We start from the raw sequence: 22,076 nt of genomic DNA, 5'->3' as shown, positions 1-22,076 counted from the left end.
TGATCTTCGGGGTCCTAGCGCTTGTCTGCCTCTGGAGGCTGGAGAGTGCCCTCAAGACCTGCCACAGAATGTAGGCCCCAAGGCAGAGGTAACTGGAGCCAACAGTCTGCTCCCTGTGCTTGTCATGAAATTTGCATGGAGCGAATAAGAGGCTCCGCGTCATGGCTGCCCCCTCCCTTCCCACCTGAAATAGTCATCCTGGAGCTGAAACATCTCACCATTCCTGGAGGTGATGCCCCGTGCCTTCCTGGTCAGGAGCAGGCGTCCGCAACCACCCAACTGGGGCCAGTTGCCTGACCAGCTCCGGGGAGATGCCTATGTCCCAGGTGAGCCCTTCACTGGGCCTGGAGGTAAGGAGTAGGGGAGACACCAAGCATCATTCTCTGGCTTCTCTTCTCAGACTGCAGCAACCTGGGGGGGGCACCAGCACACCAATCTTCTGGCCTCCGGGACTCTTGGGCAGCGGTGAGTCTGCAGCTGGCCTACAGGACTCTGCTCAGCTTCACTCTCAACCTCAACAGCACCTGACTGCCCCATCCATACTCTTCAAGCCCATTGCATATGTCCCTCCAGCCTCAGGACCTTTTCACCCATTGTTCTTTCTGCTGGGAATGCCTTTCTTTTCTGAGTAGTGAGCTGTTTGGCTTCATCCCAAGCACCATTTCCCCAGGGTGGGCATCCACAGCCCCTGCCTACAGGGATCTCTGTTCCATGGGGCAGAACAGCATTCAAGCTTACAGGTGGATGGTGATTTGCTTTTATGTTGGAGGATCAGACAAAGTGACAGGAGTGGGATGGGGGATGGAGGTTGAGATGGGGGCCTTTCAGAAGGGGTGCTTAGCTGGGTGTGCTCAAGATTATTTCAGTGTTTATTGAGAGCCAGGAACTGTTCTAGGCAATGGGTATTCAGCAACAGTAAGACAAAAACTTCCTGGAGTTTATAACCCGGTGGGGGCTGCAGGTATTGACCATGAAATTGGAAGATATATAGGTATTATGTTGGAAGATGGTATGTACTATGGAGAAATAAAAGCAAGGTTAAGGGCAATGGGGGTGGTCAGAGAAGGCCTTGGAGAGAGGGTGGCTTTTGCCTACACAAAGTCTCTGGTCTTCCTAGACCTCCTTGGTTCTGAGTTCTAGGCATTCCATTTGCTGGTGTGTGTGTCTAACTCCTGTGTCCCTCCCACAGCCCATGCAGGGCACTTCGGTCCTCACTCCCAGGGGCCCTGGGACCCTTGGCTGTCCACTCTGCCCCAAGGCCTTTCCATTGCAGCGCATGCTGACGAGGCACCTCAAGTGCCACAGCCCTGCCCGACGTCACATGTGCCGCTGCTGTGGCAAGGGATTTCACGATGCTTTCGACCTCAAGCGCCACATGAGGACTCACACCGGTGAGCAGTGGTAGGGGCGTGCCGAAGGATGTACAGTGAAGACAGGTACTGGTTACAGGATTCAGGTCCCAGACTGAAGGGTACAAGGGAAAGCACCCCCCACCCCAGGGGAAGGAACATCCCGGTGAGGACAAAAACACAGCTGTCTGGCCCATTTTTGTGCTGGGCGGAGGTTTGCAAATGGTGGGATGTAGGCGGAGGAGTCTGAAGAACTTGGAGTAGGAAAGGGAAAACGCTCACGGAGGACAAGGTGAGTTGGCTTTAGTCTGGAGGCCACTGCCCTGTCTGTCCTTTCCCTTTCGGGTTATCGTACAGGGATCCGCCCATTCCGCTGCGGAGCTTGTGGGAAAGCATTTACGCAGCGCTGCTCGCTGGAAGCACATCTTGCCAAGGTGCATGGGCAGCCAGCCAACTACGCTTATCGTGAACGTCGTGAGAAGTTGCATGTGTGCGAGGACTGCGGTTTCACCAGCTCCAGGCCAGACGCCTACGCACAGCACCGCGCCCTGCACCCGCTGCTTGAGACTACGCACCGCTCGTCCAACCCATGAGAGGCAAATAAAGACAGGACATGCATGCACAGAACAGACCATTTATTACATGTGGGGGAGGGTGGTTCAGGTTCACTCGGTCCAGCGGTGGCCACAGTGTGGGGCCGTGCACACGTAATACAAGCGCATGGCGTCCTAGCAGAAGAAGGCACGGTTAGGAAGGGTCTGGACCCACAGAAGGGCACAGCAGAGCCTCACCCCAAAAGAATAGGCAACAAGGCCTTCCCCATTGTTAAGGGTCCAACTCAGGACGCCAGGAAGGGTAGGCTCCCCTCCGTATTGGTATCCCCATCCCGGAAAGGACCAAGATCACGATATCCAGAAAGCCTTCCTCAAGCTACTCACCTCCGCCCGGGCACTGTGCGACTGGAAAAACACCGCCTCCTTGTGGCCGCACCTGAGGGGACAGTCAGTCACTTAGAGCCAGCCATACTCTTTCCTCCTCCTCCTCCCCTCTCCGTCGGGTGAGGACAAGCCACTCTCCCTCCCGTACACCAGTAGTAGCGCGCTCACTTTTGGCACGGGTGGTCCTCGGTCCGCGGCAACGTGGGGTCCTGGGACACGTCAGCGATGATCTGGGTCAGTTCGCTGAGGGAGCACAGGGTAAACAATTATGCGGACAGAGGCTCCTAAGCCAACAACCCGGTCCCCAAGCCCCGGTCCTGCCACTCACTCCACTTCGTGCGTGATTTTATTGACGTAGATGCAACTATTGTCGGCTTCCTGCTGGTAATCACAATTCCGGCACTGCGGGAGGGCGAGTGTGGCGGAAAGGGGATCACGAAGTGATCCCCGATGGAGCTGGAAGGGAGGGCAGGGTTTTCCCCGGAGGGGATGGCTAGGGGATGGAGCCTTGAGGTTAGGATAATAGGGGTGTATCGAGAATCACCTCAGGGATGGGCAAGACGGGAGAGTCGGGTCACTCTGGGGATAGTCAGAGGTGAGACCAAGACCAGTCGGGGCGGAACAGTGAGTAGGGATCACGTGGAGTAGGGCGGGCCACAATGGGGACCGGTAGACCGGTGGGGAAGACCGGGGCACTCGAGGGCTCGCGCTCACCGCGTAGAGCAGAATGCGGTTCTCCTTGTCCTCCTTGGGGTAAAGCATATTGTTACTGTGGGGAGGGGGAGGTCAGAGATCAGGCCCGGGGCCATTACTTGCTCCCCTTCCACACCTGTTGCCCCGGCCTCACCATTCCTGGCAGAATCGAATACCCACGAAGCCGGGCTCGTAGGTCCCGTCCGGTTCCATAGCGTCGTACCGCCCGCCAAGCCTTCTGCGCTTGCTCCGCCGCGCGACAGGTCACGAGAAGGGTCAGATCTAGACGCTTCGCCCAAAGAGGGGCGGAGCTGCGCACGTGTACTGGCTGCTGGTGGCTTTGTACTCGGCTCTCCGCGCTGATTTGATTAATTACTTGTTTCAGTCTTTTGATAGCCAATCTTTTGCTTCCAACCTGTAGGCCTCACTTCCCCAGTTTATAGAATAGTATGGCACGAGAGCCGGGAATACGATGTGTCACGTCACCCACAAAGCGCTGAGCATAAACGAAGCCATTGCTCTTTACTGGCCGAAGGCCAGTGCACATGCGCGTGTTTAGTCGAAGCGACTGGGGTAACTCCTGCCAGTCCTTCCTCTCGGCTTCAGCCTTCGCTCGCCGGGGCCGTTTCCCCGGCCGCTATTGGAAGAAATGTACACCCATGGCAGGCCTCTCAGGATTGGCTGGACCTAACTTAAGAATAGGGAGAGCATCTGGCAGTAAGGAGACGGCGGCGATTGGAGAATCATCCTTGCGGGAGAGCGCGGATTGGCCAGGTCGAGAGCAGGGGGTGGGACTGATATCCCAGAAGCGGCGGCGGCGGCGGCGGCGGCGGCTGCGGGGCCGGTGTGAGGAGGCAGACCGGGCTGCGCACCCCGACAGGGCGCGGCGACATGGAGGTGACGGGCTTATCGGCGCCCACAGTGACCGTTTTCATCAGCAGCTCTCTCAACAGCTTTCGCTCCGAGAAGCGATACAGTCGTAGCCTCACGATAGCTGAGTTCAAGGTGTGGCCGTGGAGGCGGGGTCCGGAGGGGCGGGGCGTAAGGCCTGAGGGGCGGGGTAAAGAAGAAATGGAGGGGCTTCCCGACCGCAGGGAGGGGCCAGAGATAAACCGGGGTTGCAGAGATTGATTGGGGACGGGACCTCAGCGTGGCAGGGCCAGAGGGAACATGAAGTTTAAGAGAATGGGGGCAGGCCCCGGAAAATCAGAGGTTCCAGAGGGCGGTGGCAAGAGCAGAAGGAGCTGGGTCTGGGATAACCAGGTGGGTCCTAAATGGTGGGTCTCTTGGAAGAGCAAGGATGAGGTGCTAGTTATTGATACAAGGGGCGGAGCCTCAGGTCATAGGGCGGGGCCACTGACAGCCTTCTAGCTTTCCAACCTTTCCCCATCCCCTACTCTTCGCAGTGTAAACTGGAGCTGGTGGTGGGCAGCCCTGCTTCTTGCATGGAGCTGGAGCTGTATGGAGCTGACGACAAGTTCTACAGCAAGCTGGATCAAGAAGATGCACTGCTGGGCTCGTACCCCGTAGATGATGGCTGCCGCATTCACGTGAGGCCTCCCTACCTGGGACCCCTCCCTTCCATTCATTTATTAATTCGACAGATGCTTGCCATACTTTGCTCTGTGTGATAATCAAGATAGGCTCCCATGGCGCCCCAAGTCCAGCATGGAGAGAGACAGACCCATTACCACACAGTGACAACAAGAGTAGTCTGGGCTGGTGAAAGCCCAGGGGACTGGGAGCACCCAGAAGAGCTGCCTCACTCCATCCGGGAGTATCAGAGGGGGCTTTCTGAAGGAAGGGATGGATGCCTGAGCTGAGACCTGAAGGATGAGGAAAGGGCAACTTAGGAGAAAAGGTGGGAGAGGTATGTCAGCTGGAGGAAGCAGAGTGTACAGAAGCCTAGAGTGTGAGGTGGGTCAGGGGGAGGGATGACATGTGATGGGAGAAGCCAGAACACAGAGGACCTCTGCATGCATCAGCTCACATCATCTCGTCTCCCCCACCCAACCCCCCCGCCATACTCCTCAGACATCTCAGTATTCTAGGTGAGCTCCGTGTCAGGGCCTTTCATCCTTTGCATGTACTATACCCTGTGCCTGAATGGGTTTTTTTATTCCCCTATGCCCACATAGCTCACTCCTTCCAGTCTTTACTTAAATGTCAGCTTCCAAGTATGAGGCCTTCATTAACTTCAATGTAAAATTTAAACCTTCTCCTTTTTCTGCTTTGTTTGATTTTTGTCCTTAGTTCTTATCATCGTGTGACATACTGTGCATTTCCCCCCAGCACCTAGAACAGTGCCTGGCACAAAAAGGATGCTCAGTGAATCATTGTTAGATGATTAGTTGAATCCATAAAATAAGACTTGGAAGATGATATAATTAACCCTATTTTGTAGAAGAGAAACCTTAGCTTCAAGATGGAATATACTTTCCTGAGGATGAACTATATCTAGAATTGTTACCTCAGTCTGCATGACTCCAGGAGTCAGTGTGCCCAGAGAGTTGGTTCTTTTTTATCTTTCATTTATTTAGTAACTGTTTGTTGAGCATGTTTGTTACCCCTGGGGTATAGCTGTGAGCCAAGTCCGAGAAGGTCTCTGTTTAGCTCTGTCCAGTGTGTGGGATAGATGTTAGCTAAATAGTCACAAGAACCAATGTGAAGGGCCAGTGAGGTGAAGGCCATGCAGGAGGCCATCAGGAGCTGAGAGATCCTACACTGAGAGACATGACTCATCAGTGAGGTCTGGGAGGACCTCCTGCAGCATGTGCAACACACCCGAGGAATAGGAAGAGTTAACTAAAGAAGGAAAAGAGTGCTCCAGGAGGAGGGTACAGCATGTGCAAACCCTCTGAGATGGGAGGGAGCATAGTGGGTACAGGGGACTGAAGAGTGGCCACTCCTGTGGCAGAAGGAAGTGGGAGCCAAGGAAAGACTCTTGAGTCAGGAGAGCCCTGGTCTGACTCAGTTGTTCACAGGCGTCCTCTCTGTGTGGGGAGCAGACTGTGGAGAACAGAAGGAGTGGGGAGACCAGGGAGGAGGCTGCTTCCATAGTCCAGATGACGTGGTGGGGTAGGAGTGGGTCAGGACTGTACTGGGCCCACAGTATTGAGACTGGCTGACCTGGGCAGTCTCAGCCGAGGGATGCTGGTGGGCCCGGCGTGGGCAGTGGCATCCTCAAACAGATTTTCACATGTGGATTCAGGTATGGACAGACCTCTGACTTCTGAGGCCATTCAAGGAAGGTTTCCCAGAGGTGGTCTCTGGGGAACTTTTATTTTTTCTAAAACTTTTCTCTTTATAAATATTACCTATATTCGTTGCTTAAAATAACAACCTCAAACTTACAAAAATCCTTATTATAGGGAGTAGAAATTCTTAGTGATCCTTGACTATAGATAAAAGCCATTTCTCTTTTGCTGTGTTAGTCCAGTCGTTCAGGCCAAATACCTCGGAATGTTTCCTGACCCCTCTCTTTTCCTCACACCCATATCCAATCTATCTGGGCTCTACCCTGTGGGCTCTACCTACAAAATCTATCTGGAATCTAAACTCTTTTCCCCCTCCACTGCCCCATCCTGAGCCAGCGTCCATCTTCTCCCTCCTGGACCTCGTAGCTGCCTCCTCCCTGGTCTACTGCTGCCATCCACACCACACAGACTGCTCCCCACACACAGGCTGAGGGAGCCTGTGAACCGTTGAGTCAGGTCAGGGCCTCCTGGCTCAGAGCCTCCCGAGCTGCACCTCATTCCTGGTCAGAGCAAAGTCTGCAGTGATCTGTTTTGTCCTGCCCTCTCCCCCGGCTCACTCCACTCGAGCCACGTTGGTCTCCCCGCTGTTCCTCAACAGGGCTAAGGACAGTTCTCCATCTGGGACTTTGCTGTTCTTTCTCATCCTTCAGGCTCAGACATACCCTCCTTTGGGCAGCCTTTCCTGACTACCCTTCCCAGGCTCCTTAAGTCTCTTTGTGGTATTGTTCTACATTGAACTTTGTTGTTTTCTGGTGTGTAATACATGTACCTGTGCATTTGTTTATGATTGGTCTCCCAGCAGAATGAGCAGTCCTTATGTATTTTTGCATCACGTCCCTAGCACCCAGCACAGGGCCCAATTGGGAACCTTGGAAGAGCTCAGCAAGCTATGCGTGAATGAATATTGAGGGTGGTACGAAGAGATGCTCCAGGGTCTGGAGGCTGGGGCCAGCGTAGGAGGATCCCAGAGGCCCAGGGAGGACAGATGTTCTGCCCAGAGGGCTTGTGAGCAAGATCTGAGCTCCGCCCTTTTGATTCCAGTGACTGGGCCGTCAGTGATGGTGATGCCAGCATGTGGGGATCTTCTGGGGCAGATTCAGCCTCCACGGTTTGGATAGTGGTGAGAAAAGGGAGATGGCAAGATGCAGGTGTAGATACCTGCTCTCATCCCCTCTGCTGGGCTCAGAAGATGAGGGAGGGCTGGGGTAAAGGTGAGGGTAGAATGTAGCTTACCCTAGACGATAGAGCCTTAAGTCTATGGAGTGCTCCAGTGTGCAACTGGACCACCTGCCCCAGCATCCCAGGCCTCCCTGGCCAGACCCTGGTCTCCACTGACCTCCTTCCCTCACTACAGGTCATTGACCACAGTGGTGCCCGCCTTGGGGAGTATGAGGATGTGTCCCAGGTAGAGAAATACAAGATCTCACAAGAAGCCTATGACCAGAGGCAAGGTATGGAGCACACAGGGGTGAATGGGGGTGTGCAGGGGCCAGAGGAAGTGTGTGCAGGTGGGCGGTGGTGTCCAGGGGGCAGACAGAATAGATAGGGACGTAGGGGAAATTGGTAGTGTGGGCAGTAGGGGCAGAATTGCAGGGGAGAGTGGAGGGGGTGGCGTGAGGTTGGTGTGGGGCAGATGGGGGCATGGGAGAGCAGTTGGAGTGGAAGGGGCATGGGGAACGAATGGGGGCTGGGAGGTGTGAGAGGATGTGGGCAGGCAAATGGGTGCTTGGGAAAGCGGAGGGGGCATGAGAGGGAGGGCTGGGTTGTGAGGGTTCAGGTGTGGGCGGAATTGTCAGGGTCACATGGTAGGGCAGACAGGGCGGGGGCAGAGCATGGTAGGATACGTGGAGTGGACAGGGCAGCGTGGTGCTCAGTACAGGCATGTGGGTAAGGTGAGGGATTCAGAGGCCGGATGGAGGCGAATGTGATGCTGAGGGATGTGGGGCGATGGGGTGATGTGACAGACTAGGGGCGTGCGTCTTCTCTTTAGTTTCTGGATTGTGGGGAGGCTGCAGGAAACCTGGGGAGAGGCCAGGGCTATTGGTGGGAGGGTTTGGGTGACAGCACTTTGACACTTAAAACAGAAGAGTTTCTCTATGAATGTTGGCCCTGTGTGGGTGGAGGTTTATCTCATGAGGCCAGAGGCCCGGCCGAGGAAACCAAGGCTGACCCCCGTGCCCCACCCCACTCACAGACTCAGTCCGCTCCTTCCTGAAGCGCAGCAAGCTAGGCCGATACAATGAAGAGGAGCGGGCACAGCAAGAGGCCGAGACCACCCAGCGTCTGACCGAAGAGAAGGCCCAGGCCAGTGCCATCCCCATGGGCAGCCGCTGTGAGGTGCGGGCACCTGGGCAGCTTCCTCGCCGGGGCACCGTCATGTATGTAGGTACGTGGCCCACTGAGGCCTTATGCCCTGACCTGAGGTGGGCAATGCTGGGGACCCAGCTGTCAAGGAGATCCCAATTTAGTAGGAGAGACAAACACAGCAGCCGACGGTGACAGCCCCGAGTGTTCATGGCAGGGAAGTGGGAAGCAGAGACAGAACGATCTGGGTTGTGATAGAGGGCGTGGAGGCCAAAGTGATCAGTTCTGAGGCGAAAGCACTGGGCACAGTGGTCAGAGCTAAGATGGGGAAAACATGGGCAGAATTATTAAGGCCGTGATGGGGAAAACACAGGCCCAAGTGATCAGGGAGGGATGAGGGAAACTTAGAAAGCTCTGTGAGCTGAGAGGACGTACGAAACCTGTCCTTGAGAGTAATCCAGGAGGGTTTCTGGCATGGGTGGGGGTGGGGGGCTACCTGAAGGAAAGGGAGAAGTGAGCCAATTAAATAGTGGGGATGAGAGTTCCAGACAAAGGAAGTAGTAAGTGCAAAGGCTCTAAGCAGGAACAAGCTTGTCCTGTCTGAGGCAGAGAAAGGAAGTCAGCGTGTCTAGTGGGGAGAGAGCGAGAGGAAACGTGGGGAGTAAGTGGGAGGAAAGGAAAGAAGTGAGGTCTGGGGTATGGGCAGGGCTGGTCCATGCATGGCCTTGGAGACAGTAGAGAAGAGTGTAGTTTTTTTGTTTTTTGGGTTTTTTTGGAACAGCTTTATTGAGATATAATTCATGTATCATAAAACTGTTATTTAAAGTGTACATTACTCATTCATTGGTTTTTAGTATGTTTACAGAATTGTACAACCAATACCACAATCAATTTTAGAACATTTTCATCACCCCAAAAAGAAACCCCATAACCACTAACAGCCACGCCTCATTTCTGAAACCCCAACTCCCCCAGTCCTAGGCAGCCACTAATCTGTGTTCTATCTCTATAGAATTGCCTGTTCTGGATGTTTCATATAAATGAAACCATGCAACATGTGGTCTTTTGTGACTGGCTTCTTTCACTCAGCGTAATGTTTTCAAGGTTCATCCATGTTGTAGCGTGTGTCAGTACTTCATTTCTTTTTATTGCCAAATAATATCACATTGCATGGATGGACCGTATTTTATTTTTTCATTCATCAGTTGATGGACATTCAGGTCTTTTCCACTTTTGGTCTATTATGAATAATGTTCCTATGAAGCTTCTTGTATAAGTTTTTGTGTGGACGTGTATTTTCCTTTCTCTGTAACTAGGAGTAGAATTGTTGGGTCACATGCTACCTCTATGTTTAACCTTTCGAGGAACTGCCCTATGGTTTTCCATAGCGGCTGCACCATTTTACATTCCCACCAGAATGTATGAGGGTTCCGATTTCTCCACAGCCTCTCTAACACTATTATTTATCTTTTTGATGATAGTTATTCTAATGGTTGTGAAGTGGTACGGCATTATGGCTTGATTTGCATTTCTTTGATGGCTAATGATGTTGAACATCTTTTCATATACTTATTGGCCATTTGTATATCTTCTTTGGAGAAATGTCTAGTCAGATCCTTTCCCCATCTTTAAATTGGGTTTTTTTGTCCTTTTGTTGTTGAGTTGTGTATTAGTTTGCCAGGGCTGCCATAACAATGTATTACTGGGTGGCTTAAACAACAGAAACTTATTTTTCACAGTTAATGGAGGCTAGAAGTCCAAGATGAAGGCCTTGGCAGGTCTGATTTCTTCTGAGGGCTCTCTCCTTGGCTTCTAGAAGGCCTCCTGGCTTTGTCCTCACATGGTTTCTCCTCTGTGTGCGAAACCATCCCTCTTGTCTCTTTGTCCAAATTACTTCTTACAAGGACACCAGTCAGATTGATCAGATAGCATCCTAATGGCCACATTTTAACTTAATCACCTCTTTAAAGGCCCTACCTCCAAATATAGTTACATTCTGAGGTACTTGGAGGTTAGGGCTTCAACATGTGAATTGTGGGATACACAATTCAGCTCATAACAAGTTGCAAGAATTCTTTTATATTCTAGATATTATACAGTTCCTTTATTAAATATATGATTTGCAAATGTTTTCTTTCATTCTGTGGGTTGGTTGTCCTTTTACTTTCTTGATAGTGTCCTTTGAAACACTAAAGTGTTTAATTTTCATAAAGTTCAATTTATTTTTTCTTTTCTTGTGCTTTTGGTATTATAGCTAAGAAACCAAAGCCTAATACAAGGTCACAAAGATTTACATTTGTATCTAAGAGTTTTATAGAGTTACATCTTATACATTTAGGTCTTTGATGACCCCTTGTTTTTTTGTTTGTTTTGTTAATTTTCGTGTATAGTATGAGGTGTATACTTCATTTACTTGGAGTTGTCCCAGCATGATTTGTTGAAAAGACTGTTCTTTTCTCACTGAATTGTCTTGGCACCCTTGTCAGAAATCATTTGACTAAGCAGTGTGGATTTTATGCTGAGTGGGATGGGCAGACTTTGAGGAATTTGGGTCAAGGCAGTGGTGTTATTTCCCTTCTATTTTTACAAAGACCCCTTTGGCTGGGGGTGTTGAGTAAACAGGGAGTCAGGGGTAGGAGCAGGGATACAGGTGTACGGGGCTACCATATTAGTCTGGGCAGGAGATTGCAGTGGTTCTGGGTTGGTATTAAGGAGTGGTTTTCGCCAGGATGGGCTTTATCGTCATTGGGCAGGCACAAATCTGGGGTGAGCTGCGTCTGGAGGTTTATTTGGGATTTCTGTCTTGGGCAGGACTTACAGATTTCAAGCCTGGCTACTGGATTGGCATCCGCTATGATGAGCCACTAGGGAAACACGATGGCAGGTAATAAGTATTTCCACTCAGCAAATGTGTGTGTGTCTGTATCAGTGTCTGCTTTCATATGTGTGCATATATGTGTAAGTGCATGCATGTACTACTGGGTGAGCCTTTCTATCCTAGCATCTGGGGAGGGAGCCATGTTGGGGACCCTCTGACCACTGCCTTCTCCATCATGCCCTGCAGTGTGAATGGGAAACGCTACTTTGAATGCCAGGCCAAGTACGGTGCCTTTGTCAAGCCATCACTTGTGACAGTGGGGGACTTCCCGGAGGAGGACTACGGGTTGGATGAGATGTGATGCCCAATGTGATGCCCAAGGAAGGACATCCTGCCCCACCTATCTTGCCCACTTATTGTCCCTCCCTGTGTGTGCCCATGGCCTTCTTCCCCTGACCCCTTTTTTGTTTTAATTACTTTGTCCTTGTCATTGACTTTTGAGACTTGTGTATTAAATTTGCCCGAACAAGAAAGCATTAGGAGGACTTGATGATTACAGGAGGGGCTGGGGGCAGCTGGGTAGGTGAGGCTGAAATAGGGGGTTGGGCAAAGTAGAGGTTGGGCAGGATGAGGCTTTATCCCTTAGCTCGTAGCTGGAGGCCCATGAGACTCTTCTTTGTCCTTTATTAGTTACTATAATATTCTGCTGCTATGACAAATAGGCCCAAAATAACAGTGGCTTTCACAAGATGGAAGTTTATTTCTCCTCATGTCAAGTCTCATGTAATCAGCAAGAGCTGCCGGTAATATGGTGACCTCTCCATGTCAAAGGCCAGTCTCAATCTCCATATATCTTGTTGCTCTCCTATCTCCTCCTGATTCCCACCTCATGTGCTCCAAGCACCAGAGGAGGGAATTCCCCTCATCTTTAAGGAATGTATATGTACAACTCAAAACTTGTTCCTATTTCATTGGCCAGAATTTTGTCTCATGGCCACTTAATACTTGCAAAGGAGGCTGCGAAATACAGTTTTTATTCTGGGAAGACATGTTCCAAGCCAAATATCAGATGTTCCTGTACTACAGAAGCTGGGGAGAAGGGATATTGGGGATTAACAAATAGTTCTACCACAGTCCCTGTGGGTGGGGGACCTTATCTATTCATTTAATACAGTTGACCCTTGCACAACATGAGTTTGACCTGTAAGGGTCCACTTATACATGGATTTTTTTCAATAAATAATGTAAATGTATTTTCCTTATATTTTTTAAACATTTTCTCTAGCTTACTTTGCTGTAAGAATAGTATATAATACATATAACATAAAAATACGTGTTAATTGACTATGTTATAAATAAGGCTTCCAGTCAACAGTAGGCTATTAGAGTTTCTGGGGAGTCAAATGTTATATGTGGATTTTCGATTGTGTGGGGGGTCGGCACCCCTAACCCCCATGTTATTCAAGGGTCAACTTTATTTGAAAAAAGAAAGAAATCTAAAGTCTTTAAAAGTAGCATGGAGTCTTTTATACCATTGTAGAACTGGGCAAAGAACACTGTACCCTCAGGTATGTGACATGTACGCATGCAGCCTGAATCACACCATGCGTGTGTCTGCATGTATAGTAACCCCTTGTTGGTTCCTTGAAGGGATTCTTGATGGGATGGCTATTTAAGGGATTCTACTTAATCGTTGCAGTTAATTGTAACTGCTGGAGAAGTTGGCAGTGGCAGGAGCAACCACAGTAAGCAGAATGAGGTTGAATTGTCTGAGGGCTGAAGGGATCTTTGGGGGAAGTTGCTCACATACACATAGAGCCTCAGGTAGATGCACTCTGATGCCCACCGTAATACACACACACTCAGATACACAGAACACACACCTAGCTTCACACTCCAACACCATTCAAAACACAGACACGGGAGATCACATGCAGAAACACAGTGTACAAAGTTTCTCTCATGGGGGAGCCACACATACACAGATTCATATCAAACACCCAGTAGGAATAGATATAAACCTACACACACACACACACAAATCAGTGTTGTCAATATACAAAAGAACAAAACAAAACTTTAGAAAACGACCCCAAGGCTTAGGCCTCTTCCAAGTCAGGGAGTTGTCAGAGTGAGGGGCATTAGAGGGGCATCCCCAACTTCCCAGCCAGCACCTGCCAACCAAAGTTCAGCCAGAGTCCGACAGAATTATCCCAGCTAATGGATCAGCACTAAGGACCTGAGACTCACTTTAGGATTCGGCCTCAGAGTACACCTCCGTTGAAGCCAAAGGGTAGGGGCAGGAAGATGATCGCCCAAAGTTATACCTTTGAGGTCGCAGAGTCACTGTGCATGAGGGTCTGCCAAACTGCTGTGGAAGATCTACACACAGACTTCCAGGGTGTGCTTTCATGCCTTCCAGCTGTCAACATGAAAGAAGCTGGCCCCAGATACGAACATGGGGTCACGTTTAAATTGTTGATGACAATAGAAGGGATCATGCTGGTAATTTCTATAAATAGGAAACCTACATGTGCTTTGTAAAAGTTGACCACAGGGATTAGAGAGTCACTTATAGAATGGCCTGGTGCTTTAGCTTTAATGGTATCAGGGGGCCCAGAAAGGAAGGAGATAGTGGTCAGTGTGTTACGGTAATACTAGCTGCTATAACAAATACCCCCTTCCCCACAGTCCGATGCAGGGATTCTGGTTGATTCACACACTCAGACTCTATCTTGTGGCTCCATCATTTCCATGTGCTCAAAATTATCTGTTTCCAGCTGGCAAATAGGAGAGAGAGACACAGTGTGGGGAAGGTTCACTATATATTGTAATAACCTGTTCTGCACGTTTCACTTCTGCTCATACTGTATTGGTGAGAACTTGTCAGCCGTGCAGCCACCTTAGATGCAAAGTGGGCTTTGGAACGTACTCCTGTGCTGATTAGCTTCTTCCCAACCACTACTATGAAAACAGGACCATGGATTTTGGCAGCCCCAGCATTGACCACCCTCTACCTGTTACTAGATCCATAACCTCAGGGGAAGCGGTCGGAAGAGGCTGTGGGATTTCCTTCCACCAGATCCATTAAATCCTCCTGCCCCCCAACAACTGCCCTTGCTTTTTGCACCATCCACCTCCCTCCCCTTAATTCTTAGCTCAGTGCTGATGGAAGACAGTGAATGTCCAACCCTGTACATTTTTTGAGCCCCTGTTGTATGTCATACCTGATGCTGAGAACACTCATGAATCTGACGCAGTCCTTGCTTGGGAGTTGAAGACAAAAACATAATTACCAAATGTTGCCTCTTGTTTCTTTTTTTGGCTGTGATATTTCATTATGAATGAGGTTGCTGGCAGTGGCGGTGGGAGAACAAAACTGCTAAATCTGCGGATGGTGCTGGTACAAAAGAAGGGATGGGTGTGGGAGACATTTGAATCAAAGTCACATGAACAAAAGGAGACAGGGCTTTGTAGGTCTGAATCCCTTCCGTGATTCATGCTGATCAGAAACTTGATCCTTGTGCTAAATACAAACTTAGGCTGAATGCAACCTTTGTGCTGGAGCTGGGCTAAATCACTAACTCAAACATCACAATAGCCCACTTGAATTGATTCATGTACCAATTACAAACTAGGGATAATTCAGTCAGTAGGTTAAGAGGTGGTGTAACTTCAGTGAAGAAGCACACTCTGAAATTGGATAGCCTCGGTCAAATCCCAGGGCTGTCACAGCTGCGAGACTGAACAAGTAAGTATTCCTTCTCTTTGGATTTCAGCTTCATTCCTATAAAGTGGGGCTGATAATAGTACCTACCCCAAATGATTGTTGTGAGCATAAAATCAGCTCATAAATGTAAAACGCTTAAATTCAGAGCCAGGCACATAGGTGAATGCTTACACAGTAAAGTATCAGCCGTAGGTATAAAAGTGACTATACAATATTAGCGTCAACAGTTACTATGCTGGCTTTCACTTAATCCTCACAGTGGGCCCTGTCCCCAATTTCTTCACCGTTTCCCCTCCCATCCCACCTTTCCTGGCCCAAGTCTGAAGGTAATATAGTTTCCCTGGAGGACACAAGCCTCCCAAGCCCCTGCAACCTCAGCGTCCCCAGCTGCGGCACTGTTCCAGACACGGGCAATTACTGCTCAGCCGCCACGTGGGGGCAGCAGCGCAGGGCCGTGGCTCCAGCTTGGCACGCGAACTGAATTTTCCAGAAAACCTAGCGACACTCTCAACCTCACATGGCTCAAATCTGGAAGCGGAGGTCTTGCCTCCCTCCCTGACGCGCGGGGAATTGGGTGAAGGGATTTGGCTACCACGTGGGGGCGGTGCTGCGCAGGCGGAGGCGACCATCCGATCCTGTCAGTTTAATCAGTGGGAACCGACGTTCTGGCGGAGGTGCTGGAGCTGACCTTCTGGCCGCAGTAGAAGAACCCACATGGCCTCTTTTCTTGACCGGAAGCCTGCTGACCTGTCTGCCCTCCCTCCCGCTTTCTTGCATTTCAACCGGTCATTCTCCTGGGCTCCTAGTCAGCTCTCAAGCCGGGTCAAGTTACTCCCATCTTAAAGGAAAAAAGTCCCTTTTCTTCTCTGTTTTCTTCGGTTAAACTTTTTTTTTTTAAATGTATTAAGGGATTTTTAAATTAGAGTAATATAAGGATCTCTTATATTAGAGATCCTTATAGTAATATCACTCAGCCTCAGTAATTGTCAAGATACTCATATGGCCAATCGTGTTCAAATTTTCTGGCCCTTCCCTTCCCCTGCTCCCTTATAATAAAGTAAATCTCAGGCAACATATCATTTCATCCAGAAATGTTTCCATATGTGTTTCTAAAAGATAAGCGGTGTCCATCACGCCTAACAAAAATTGCAGTAATTCTTTAATATTATCTAAATTACGTCCAGTAGTCAGAAGGCCTCAATTGTTTCATAAATGTCTTATTACTGTTGGCTTGTTCAAGCCAGAATCCAAAGTGTCCACACGCTGAGACCTCTCAGTCTCGTTGGGCAGCAGTTCCCCCGCGCTCTCCATCTCCCTGTAGGCTTTCCCAATCTGATTGGGCTGGTTGCACCTCTTGGTATCCTTTAATATGCTTTTCTATCCCTGTATGTTCTACAAACTGGTAGATCCAAATGCTGGGTCAGATTCAGATTCAGTTTTAGGGTAAGTATACTTTATGGGTGGGATTGAGTTCTTCCATCAGGAAGCACATACCTGCCATCTGGTTGTCTTCTCTTTTTGTGACATTAAGATCCAATGTTGGATTTTTGTGTTGTCTGCCTGATGTGTCCATTATCAAACCACACCCAAACTTCAGGAAAAAGGTGTCTACATGGTCCTCCCTCCATCCCTCTCCCTCTGCTCCACAAAACTAAACTTTTTATTGCTAAACTCAAGAGGCAATTCTTCACCTCAGCTTACTGGTCCTGCCATGACATTTAGACGAGTGGTTCTCAAATTGTTGTGTCTCAGGATCTCTTGACACAATTAAAAACTCTTGAGGACCTCAAAGAGCTTTTGTTTATGAGGGTTATATCTGTAGATATTTACCGCATTAGAAATTAAAAGTTAAAAAAATAAACCATTACATGTTAACATTATTAACTTTTTAATAAATAACTTTTGAAAAAATTAGAAGAGTGGCATTATTTTACATTTGGAAATCTTTGTAATGTCTGGCTAAAGAGAAGATAGTTGGATTCTCATATCCGCTTCTGCATGCAAACTATTGAATACTATCATGTAGCCTCTGGAAAACTCTGCACACTCATGAAAGAATGAGAGTGGAATAGGAAAAGAAGTGTTAGTATTATTATGAAAATAGTTTAAACCTCAGAAAACCCCTGAAAGGTCTGAAGGCCTCCCAGGTGTCCCCAGTGTTGGAAATATCCAAATAGTCCCCATGGCAATCCTGATTTCTGGCTTCTGCCGTGTTAAGATATCTGACAACACAAAGCCTACTTCTCTACTTGGCCTGGTGGGCTAGATCTGCTGTACCTGTCAGGGGCTAACTCATAATAAACAGAGGGTCATTAACACATGGAGGTGGTTATGCAGTAGATGGAGTTGCTGACCGGCCGAACAGGAGCTGGTGAAGCAATTGGAAGTTAGCAGCAGTGGGAGGCTGCTGCCACTCTAGGCTGGAGGAACAAAGGTAGAAAGGGTTACCTGGTAGAAGCTGGAAACACTGTGGGATTGTCTGGCTAGTAGGAACTGGAATTGGGGAGGAGCCACAACCAAAGGGAGAAAGAGGAGAATTACCCTGGCCTCTTCCTCCCCATCTCCAGTCTCTGGCTGTTTCCCATCAGCTGAACTCCAGGTGAACATAGATGAAGGGAGAGACTGGGAACTGGGCCTAGGATGCGGGCAGAAAGGGGAGAGTGTAGAACAGGTATGGGCGTAAATACAGCCCAGAGTAGCACAGCACGGTACCCTGGTGCCCCAGGGTTTCCACCAGGCCCTGTTCTACACCAGGCCCTGCTCACTGATTTACATTACATGTCTGGCTGCTTTAGGATTAGAGTTAGGGATTCAGTTTGCAACCCCTGTTGTGGAGGTTTTAAAATATGTCCACAGATTCTTTGACACGTCTCTCTTTAAGAGCCCTCCCTTGAGTATGGGCTGGATTCAGTGCCTTGCTTCTAAAACGAATAGAGCATGGCAGAGGTAATGGTGTGTGACTTTGAAGACCAGGTCATAAAAGGCATTGCATTTTTATCCTTGTTACCCCTCTTGGATCACATGCTCTGAGAAAAGCCAGCTTCCCATATTGTGATGACACTGAAGCAGCCCTATAGAGAGTGGTCCATATGGTGAGAAACTGAGGCCTCCTGCCAACAGCCCTGTGAATGGGCCAGCTGGGAAGCTGATCCTCCACACCCGGTCAAGCCATGAGATGACTGCATCCTGGCCAACAACCTGACTGCTTCCTCATGAGAGACCCTGAGCCAGGACTACCCAGTTATGGGTATTGCTATTCCTGAATTCCCGAGCCATGGCGAATGTGAGCTCAGTATGGTTTTAAGCTGTTAAATTTTGGTTTTAATTTGTTAGCAGCAATAGATACCTAATGCACCAGTGTTCCAATTATCTATTGCTGCATTAAATATTATCTAAAAATCAGAACATTAAAACAGCCATTTAATTTTTCCTGCGTTTTTGTAGGTCAGGAATTTAGGAAGGGCTTAGCTTGGGATCTCTCCTGTGTTTCAGTCAGAAGTTGACTGGGGTTGAAGTCATCTCAAGGCTTGACTAAGCTAGATGTCTAACGTGACTCAGCAACTTGGCCGGCTATTGGCTGGGAGCTCCATGAGGACTAACTAGAGCACCTCCATAAGGCCTCTCCAGCACGGTAGTCTCAGGGTAGTTGGACTTTTTGTGTGATAACTGGCTTTCTCCAAAGCAAGTATTCTAAGAGAAACAGACAAAAGCTGCATAGCGTTTTCTGACCCAGCCTCAGAAGTCACATAGTATCACTCCTCTGCTGCCTATTGATCAAAGTGATCACAAACCCACCCAGATTCAAGAAGAAGCCACATAAATCCCAATTCTCCATGCAAGGAATGTGAAAGCCTTGGTGGTCAAGCTTTAAAAACAGTCCCACTTTGGTATGCAGAACATTCTTTAAGGTACTAACTTGGGGCCTTTTTTCTCCTCATTGTACACATTCTCTTCTGATCTACTGTTGTGACCGATACAGGATTAAGGAACTGTTTTCTGGTTACCTGTGGGCTTTGCAGAAAAAGGGACTACATGTTTTTCACAATATAAACAATCATAATGCCAGCACAGGGCCTGCCACTTTGTATTCATTCACCCATCCATCTACTCATAAATTCACTCACTCATTCAACAGATATTTATCAAGATCTGTGAAGAGCCAGGCACTTGAGTAGGTACTACGGTTACAGCCGAGACCAAAGCAGACAAAATCATTGTTTTCATGGAGCTTACATAATTTTTTTTTTTTTTTTTTAAGATTTTATTGGGGAAGGGGAATAGGACTTTATTGGGGAACAGTGTGTACTTCCAGGATTTGTTTTTTCCAAGTCAAGTTGTTGTCCTTTCAGTCTTAGTTGTGGAGGGCGCAGCTCAGCTCCAGGTCCAGTTGCCGTTGCTAGTTGCAGGGGGTGCAGCCCACCATCCCTTGCGGGAGTCGAACTGGCAACCTTGTGGTTGATAGCCCACACTCCAACCAACTGAGCCATCCGGGAGCTCAGTGGCAGCTCAGCTCAAGGTGCCATGTTCAATCTTAGTTGCAGGGGGCGCTGGCCCCCATCCCTTGGGGGACTCGAGGAGTTGAACTGGCAACCTCGTGGTTGAGAGCCCACTGGCACATGTGGGAATCGAACCGGCAGCCTTCGGAGTTAGGAGCATGGAGCTCCAACCGCCTGAGCCACCAGGCTGGCCCGAGCTTACATAATTTAAAGTGTGGTTTTAGTGTAAGAACAATCCATTGGATAATGTAACAGAATGGTTTTCCAGACTAGAGAATGTAAGAATTTGTAATAGGCTAGATGCATTGTGTTGTACCAATTGAATTGATCTCTCACCTGTTTTGGAGAAAATATCAATTTGGAAATTCATCTTACATGATATACCAAAATGAATTCCAGTTGGAGTAAAGTGGTATGTGTGTGTGTGTGTGTGTGTGTGTGTGTGTGTGTGTGTGTGTGTGTGTGCTGAGAGGTGGTGGTGGGGAATTACACATGAAAAGCTAAAGGTTTTCACCAGCAAATATTGAATGACCTCTGTAAGGGGAAAGACTTTGTGAACTTCAGTGTAGTGGGGGTACAAACTACCAAGGAAAAGATGGATGAATTTGGCTGTACAAAAATCAGAATAGGGGAAGAGGCGAGACATAAGGCCTCTTGAGACCTAGGCTGGGAAATATTAAACTGTCCTTCCACCTCATTCTATTGGTTAACGACAAAGCCAGTCAAGCTTCAAGCTTCAAAGGGCTGGGGGATAGACACCTTGATGTAAGAAGCTGCAAAGTCAGATTGTACAGGGTAAGGATACAGGGAAGGGTGGGAAATTAGGCAATTTTTGTAATCAGTCTACCACAGAGCTCTTTCTTCATGGAATGTATTAAAGTAAACAATGCTTGCTGCTTTTAACTGAAGAAACTTTAAAACTCAGTGGCTTAATAAGTCTATATTTTAATTCACACTATAGTCCAATGTAAGTCAGTGGGGTCACTCTGCTCCACAGAGTCTAGCAGAGACCCAGGCTCCTTCCATGTTGTGGCTCTGCCCACCTCAAGGTCCTCAGAGTCCCCTCTGTTGAGCCCATGGATGTTGAAAAAAGTGAAGACCACTTGTGGGAGGTTTTTAAGGTCAAGCCTGGAGACTGGATATGACACATCAGCTCACATGCCGTTGGCCTTAAGTCAGTTACATATCCATACAAAACTGCAATAGGTGATGGGAAATGTAATTCTGTGTGTGGAAGAAAAAAGAGGAGCAGTTTTAGTCAAGCAGTTAGCCAATCTCTGCCACATATTTTGGGACATGCTTTATCTGAAAATAGAGAAGGGTTACCTTGTTTATTTATTTCCTTGTTTATTGTATGTCTTCCTCTGCTAGGACATAAGCCCCAGGAGTTTTGTTCACCACTACATCTCCATCACACATCTGGGAGCCTGGATTTAGTAAGCACTCAATAAATGTGTGTTGAATAAATGAATGAATGAAAAAAATTCTAGTAAATTTCAGATGATGGAATATTATGAACACACACAAAATTATATTTTTAGGGACATGGGAAATTGCTCTCAGGGTGTATATGAGTATAATAAATCTCTTTCTTTCTCTCCCTATGGCCTGTTAGTTATTTCTCTGGAGAACCCTGACTAATACACCATTGAAGGGAGGGCAGAGGAGGTACAGTAATCTGGAATAGTCATCACATAACTATTTGGCATCAACCATGCTTGGGTTTAGACCTAGCTCTGCCATGCCCTCAGGCAAATGACTCCACCTCTCTGAACCTCCACTTCCTCTCATGTTAGTTCCTTTTTCAGAAGGTTGCGAGAGGCCTTCCAAGACATACCGGTAAATTATTTGTTCTAATCTGGTCCCATCAAGCCCTCAGGAGGCATTAGTTAGGACAGTCATGACTATTGTGAGTTTCCTATTTGGTAGCATTGTAACAGTAATATCATTGAGGCAGCAAATTGTGAGGATTAAAAGCGTGAGCTACAAAACCAGCTTTCCTGGGTCTGAATCTTGACTCTAGTACTTATTAGCTGTGTGATCTTGGACAAGTAATTCCATTTTTCTGGTTTCCTCATGGGCATCATAACATCTACTTGCAACAGTCAGAATAGGCTAGGTTACACTGTGGTAACAAATGAGCCCTAGATCTTAGTGGACTAACACCTCAAAATTTATTTCTTTCTCACAGAAACAGGCACAAGTCCTCCATGCCATGGCTCCATGATCCGGGTAGCTTCCTTTGTGCAGCACCGCTGTGCTTGCATAGCTCCCAAGGTTGCCTAGGCAGGAGGTGAGAGCCCGGAGCATCCTGCACTGGCTTTAAATGCCACACTGGGAAGTGACACGTCCAACATTTCCACTCACATTTTATTGGCCAAAACAAGTCACATAACCGTGCCTGAGTTTAAAGGAGTCCGGAAAAGGGTGGAAGACTTTAGTAATGCTTGCTGTACTATCTCATTGACGGTGCTGAAAATTCAATGAGAAA

The 22,076-nt window shown here is 48.4% G+C and overlaps 3 protein-coding genes across 7 annotated transcripts; 2 read left to right on the top strand and 1 right to left on the bottom strand.

Annotated features, from left to right (window-relative positions):
* The first annotated feature begins 71 nt into the window (after positions 1-71).
* On the top strand, positions 72-1,942 carry OVOL3 (ovo like zinc finger 3). Its single transcript, XM_019749880.3, has 4 exons — positions 72-326; positions 401-465; positions 1,190-1,391; positions 1,707-1,942. The coding sequence occupies exons 1-4, from the start codon at positions 233-235 to the stop codon at positions 1,940-1,942; spliced, it is 597 nt and encodes a 198-aa protein (XP_019605439.2). The 5' UTR covers positions 72-232.
* A 27-nt stretch (positions 1,943-1,969) lies between these two features.
* On the bottom strand, positions 1,970-3,635 carry POLR2I (RNA polymerase II subunit I). 4 transcript variants are annotated; one of them, XM_074315841.2, is made up of 6 exons: positions 3,135-3,635; positions 3,002-3,034; positions 2,616-2,780; positions 2,456-2,530; positions 2,288-2,339; positions 1,970-2,077 (listed from the first exon to the last, which is right to left on the bottom strand). In XM_074315841.2, exons 1-6 carry the CDS (start codon positions 3,191-3,193, stop codon positions 2,015-2,017), a joined length of 447 nt encoding a protein of 148 aa, XP_074171942.1. In that variant the 5' UTR covers positions 3,194-3,635; the 3' UTR covers positions 1,970-2,014. The 4 variants fall into 4 exon arrangements, with proteins under 4 accessions (XP_074171942.1, XP_019605533.1, XP_019605535.1 ...); XM_019749974.3 differs by having other exon boundaries at positions 2,616-2,743; positions 3,002-3,056; positions 3,135-3,632; XM_019749976.3 differs by having other exon boundaries at positions 2,616-2,743; positions 3,135-3,629.
* A 137-nt stretch (positions 3,636-3,772) lies between these two features.
* Positions 3,773-11,895, top strand: TBCB (tubulin folding cofactor B). Of its 2 annotated transcripts, none has more exons than XM_019749972.3 (6): positions 3,773-3,985; positions 4,387-4,530; positions 7,592-7,688; positions 8,432-8,623; positions 11,353-11,425; positions 11,606-11,895. In XM_019749972.3, the coding sequence occupies exons 1-6, from the start codon at positions 3,872-3,874 to the stop codon at positions 11,718-11,720; spliced, it is 735 nt and encodes a 244-aa protein (XP_019605531.1). In that variant the 5' UTR covers positions 3,773-3,871; the 3' UTR covers positions 11,721-11,895. The 2 variants fall into 2 exon arrangements, with proteins under 2 accessions (XP_019605531.1, XP_019605532.1); XM_019749973.2 differs by lacking the exon at positions 3,773-3,985 and adding an exon at positions 4,039-4,243.
* Positions 11,896-22,076: the final 10,181 nt, after the last annotated feature.

The sequence above is a fragment of the Rhinolophus sinicus genome, chromosome 8 (genome assembly GCF_057876585.1).
Source record: "Rhinolophus sinicus isolate RSI-liver-muscle chromosome 8, RSI-T2T, whole genome shotgun sequence".
Taxonomy (NCBI): domain Eukaryota; kingdom Metazoa; phylum Chordata; class Mammalia; order Chiroptera; family Rhinolophidae; genus Rhinolophus; species Rhinolophus sinicus.
Note: the sequence above shows the minus strand (reverse complement) of the source record. Positions and strands in the feature narration are given on the sequence as shown.